This window comes from Equus przewalskii, unplaced genomic scaffold (assembly GCF_037783145.1).
Source record: "Equus przewalskii isolate Varuska unplaced genomic scaffold, EquPr2 ChrUn-6, whole genome shotgun sequence".
NCBI classification, from domain to species: Eukaryota; Metazoa; Chordata; class Mammalia; order Perissodactyla; family Equidae; genus Equus; species Equus przewalskii.
The window spans coordinates 2,901,511-2,906,448 of NW_027228754.1; the positions used below are offsets into that span (position 1 = coordinate 2,901,511).

Consider the following 4,938-nt stretch of genomic DNA (forward strand, 5'->3'; position numbering starts at 1 on the left):
AATATCAATGACATGTTTATTATGATATGGTGTTATTTTCTATTAAATATTTTTTCAAGAGGCTTTTCTGGTGGTTGTATATTTCCTTCAAGACTTTTCACATCTATATATTCATGTAAGAAGAGCAGGACCATGAAATGTTCTTTACATGGTGCCCTGGTAGAGGCACGCACAGCTGAGACAATAACCACAGTGTTGGAGAGGGTAGCTTACAATGTTTAGGAAGATGAGTACAGATGAATACAAAAAATATTTATTGACACCTTTGATCTGGAAATTTAACGAGAAGAGACTACAGTGGGGACCTTTCTTCTAATTAACTCCGTAAGGGAAAGTGAAGCTCTCCACTGCGATGCAGGGGAGGAATCCCTTATAGATCCTGCTTCCCCTTGCTGCTATTCCCTGGGATGCCCATGAAGATAACTGTAAATCCCCTTTTAGAGGGACTGAAGGGATATCAAGGATGCAGAGACCCAGACAGGCAGAGGAGTCCCTGTGGCCTTTGGTAGAGGTGAGTGCAGAAGACTAAGGCTTGGAGAGGAAAAATTCACTCACGATGCATAAGAATAACCTGAAGACTGCATTATGAAAGAGTGTAGAAGCTCCAAATGTTGCTTGGAGGTAATGGCAAGTTTAGGAAGAAATTCTACCCACTTGGGTGCTGGGCACAGGTATATATGAAACAAGATACCCCATTTATCATGCCATCTTTTGAGAGGTCATTTTATCCAGACTTAATTAGAACTCTCATCAAAACTGCATTGTGGTGCTTCCCTTTCAAAACAGTCCCCAGTTTTCTTTGCTCACTTATCCACGGCTGTCTTGTGGGTTTAATTATAATTGCACCTGGTAGCTTGGTTCCAAGTTAATTTATTTGACACCAACCATTTTTTACACGCCAACCCTGTTTTAGTTGCTGTGAGAAATAAAAGACATTTCACTACCCTAAGAGAGGAACTCAGTCCAGAGAAGGAAAAACAAATAAGTTGATGATTATTATGCAACATGATAAATACAATACAGAAACTCCAAGTATTAATGCCCAATATTTTACAGTGTTTGCTGTATTCTTGACACTACTCTGAGCATTTAAAATATATTTAGACATATTGGTAGAGGCAGTCACGTGTCTGTGAGTTAGAGCATGCCATTAGAAATATGGTGCATGGATTTAAATTCTGATTTTGCCCTTTATCAGCTGAGAATCCCTGGACAAAGTGCTTAACCTGTATGTGCCTAAGTTTTCTCATATGTAAACTGGAGATAATAATCTTATCTCACTAGAACATTATGAGCATTAGATGAGAAGTGTATGCTTGTGCTTGGGACAGTGCTTGCCACAGTAAGTGAGTCAATACAGTATCGTACTATACTATGCTATTATTGTTATTTTAAAGTATTTGGCCATTCTCAGAACCTTATTAGCTAGTATTAATATTTTCTCCATTTTACAAATGAGGAAGTAAAGGCATAGAAAGGCTAAGTAGCTTGAGGTAAGTCACAGAGTTTGAAAGCGGTGGAGAGAATTTAAACCCCGGCAATTTATTTCTGGCATCCGTACTTTCACCAGAATTATACAGTGTTTTTGTGTGAGGAGGGGAGGGGATGGCACGCTATTTTCCAGTTAGAGGAGGTAACACACACAGGAGGGTTTCATGATTTCACAAAGCAGCACAAACATTATTGGGATTACAGGGAGAGAGGAGTCAGAGAATACGAAGAGAGTTCAGTGTCAAATATGTTGGTTTGGAGCTTATGAAAGAGAGTTTGGCTGAAGAAAAATATTTGGGAGTAATAATAGTTGAAATCTTGTAAGTGGGTGAGGTTACCAAGGGAGCATATGGAATTATAGAGGTTGGAATGGATGATGGGAACCCGGGGGGCATAAACACTTGGGGAAGAGTTTAAGAAAAGCAGCCAAGTTAACGCAAGAGAGAAGATGGAAACGAAGAGTAAGGATCAGAGTATGAATAAAAATAAGGGAAACAAATGAAAAAGCCAAAGCCAGAACCACCTCTGAGTGCCACTGGGAGTCAAATTTATTGAGAATGAAATTGCAGAGCAGAGGAGGAAAAGCCTCAAGTAGGAGTGATAATTGTGTGTAGTGCCAGAGAAGACTGAATAGTTTCCCTTAGTAATCTGCAAGGTGCGGCTTAACCTGGTCAGGAGAGCTTCCGTGGAACAGCAGGGAGGAAGCACGCAGCAAAGTGTTACAGAAGAATGAGAGGTGTGCTGAGTTATACTTTATTACCATATCAAGAAGTTGCCAGTTAGGCAATGTTTAGGTCCTTTGCAGGTATTTACTTAATCCTTCAGCATCCCTCTTACATAGGTACTATTTTTAATCTCATTTTGCAAATGAATACTTAAGACTGAAAGATTAAGCAATTTGCCAAAAGACACAGAGGTAATGATAGGCATAACTGGAATTTCAGTGTAGATTCCAGCTCTACATTCTAATCCCCTAGAACAGAGATCTCCAAAGAGAAATGTGCAAGATGGTCCAATTGGTAGGAAGGAAAAATAATATAACTTCTATTATGTTTATTTTTATTCATGCTTCTTACTTTTAAAATTTATTATTATATAATATAATATTTTGAATTATTATGTCATAATATAGAATATGTGTATAACTTATAAATGCAAATACTTACACTAGAGGCTAAACTGAAAATACTTTTAACTAATTTGTGTACCATTAAAAACATTTGGAGACACCTATTTCTGAGATTGTGCTTCTGAAGGAGTAGGTGAGAAAAAAATATCAAATATTGGTCAATATGCACAATAGTGTGAAATTAGGAAAAAAATAAAACCTCCAAGTTATTCCTTGTTATTCATTCAAGTTATTTAGCTATACTTATTCTTTTCTCTTCCACCTCCTTGTGAGCCAGTGTGCCCTTTCCTTCATTCATGGGTAGCTCTGCTGGGGATATGGAGAGTGGAAACCTATTGGCAGTGACTGAATTTATCTTCACTGGCTTTCCCCAGATCCAGGATGGTAGTCTCTTGTACTTCTTTCCTTTACTTTTCATCTACACCTTTATTGTCATTGGGAATCTATTGATCTTCTTTGCTGTAAGACTGGACACCCTTCTCCACAATCCCATGTATAATTTCATCAGTATCTTTTCCTTTCTGGAGATTTGGTACAACACGGTCACTATTCCCAAGATGCTCTCCAACCTCATCAGTGAAAAGAAGACCATTTCCACGACTGGCTGCCTCTTGCAGATACATTTCTTCCATTCACTTGGGAATCCAGAGGGGGTCTTGCTGATCACCATGGCTATTGTCAGATATGTTGCCATCTGCAATCTTCTTTTCTATCAAATGATCATGACAACCCAGCTGTGTGCTCAGCTCTCTGAAGGCTCTTGCATCTTTGGTTTCCTCATCCTACTTCCTGAGATTGTAATGATTTCCACACTGCCTTTCTGTGGCCCAACCAAATCCATCAGATATTCTGTGACTTGGTCCCTGTGCTGAACCTGGCCTGTACAGACACATCCTTGGTCCTGATTGAGGATGTGATCCATGCTGTGGCCATCATCATTACGGTCCTAATCATCGCCTTTCCTCATATAAGAATCATTGCTGTGATCCTGAGGATTCCTTCTGCTGAGGGTCGGCAAAAGGCTTTTTCTGCCTGTGCAGGCCATTTCACAGTCTTCCTGATATTCTTTGGCAGTGTGTCTCTCATGTACTTGTGCTTCAATACCACTTACCCACTAGTTTTGGACACAGCCATTGCACTGATGTTCATGGTCCTTGCCCCAATCTTCAATCCCATCATTTACAGTCTGAGAAACAAGGACACGAAGAATGCAATTAGAAAACTCTTCTGTCTTCAAAAGGAGTTGAACACAGGAAGAAACAGAGGAAGGAACCACAGGTTTCCTTCTGCTGTTTTAATGTTTCTCTAACAGATTAAAATGTGAAATTACTCTATAACTAGCTCTTTGTTACACTGACCCTTTTGTCTGTTACCCTGATTATTTCCCTTATATCTAGGAAAACATAACTATACTCTGTGTCACCATTATGAAACTTGAAGTGTATATAATCAAGAACTTTATTATGGGGTTGAAAGTTTTGCTTTCTTTCTTCTAAAAAATTGTAATTAAAGAAAAAATTGCTTGCCACTGTGGAGAGTTAGAATTGCACTTCAGAAGTTGGCCATGTGCTTCAAGATATTATGTCTCTGTTCAGGTAATAGATCTTGGGCAAGTTTTCTATTTAATTACGGATCATAGATTACCTGGGTAGGTTTGTCCAGATGCAGATATATAAGAAAAAGCAAAAATAATACTTTTAAAGTAAATTATGCTTTTATTTTTAGCTATGCAATTAACTCCATTAGAATAGTAAGCACATATATTTAGTAGGTCTAAATTTTTAATATTGCCAGACATGTTCATAGGAAAACTACAATGTAGAACACTATTTACAGTAATACACTTTGTTACACACAGATACACACAGATATGAATTTTAGTCATTGCACGCGTTTCCAAGGCTAAGTATCTTCAATTTCTTTAACATTTTTAGTCAAAAGCCTTTGCATCTGTTGAATGGTAGTTTCAAAAAACACATGATTCATTTTACTTTTTAACTAAATAACTCTAAAAACTTTCTTTGCCATAGCCAAAACTATTGCCTTAATTTAAGTTTTTATCATCATTTATGCACAACCATTATAATTACCTTTATAAAACACAAGTACAAATTTTGGTATGAAGATAATAATTTTATCCCACATTTAAATTTTCTCCCTCAATAAATCCAATAAAATGACCAAAGCCAAATCCATATTAATTTCTTTAGAGGCCTCGAACCTATAAAGATACACAAAACACAAAACAAGACCTTCACATTAATCCCCCCAAAACAAACGAAAACTTGGGTAAGTCCTGAGAAACAAGAAAAGGCGAT

General features: G+C 37.6%; 1 protein-coding gene across 1 annotated transcript; it reads left to right on the plus strand.

Annotated features, from left to right (window-relative positions):
* The first annotated feature begins 2,937 nt into the window (after positions 1 to 2,937).
* On the plus strand, positions 2,938 to 3,929 carry LOC103558922 (olfactory receptor 6K3-like). The gene is given in 2 exon segments (XM_008532151.2): positions 2,938 to 3,442; positions 3,445 to 3,929. Coding segments are annotated over 2 exon segments (990 nt in total).
* Positions 3,930 to 4,938: the final 1,009 nt, after the last annotated feature.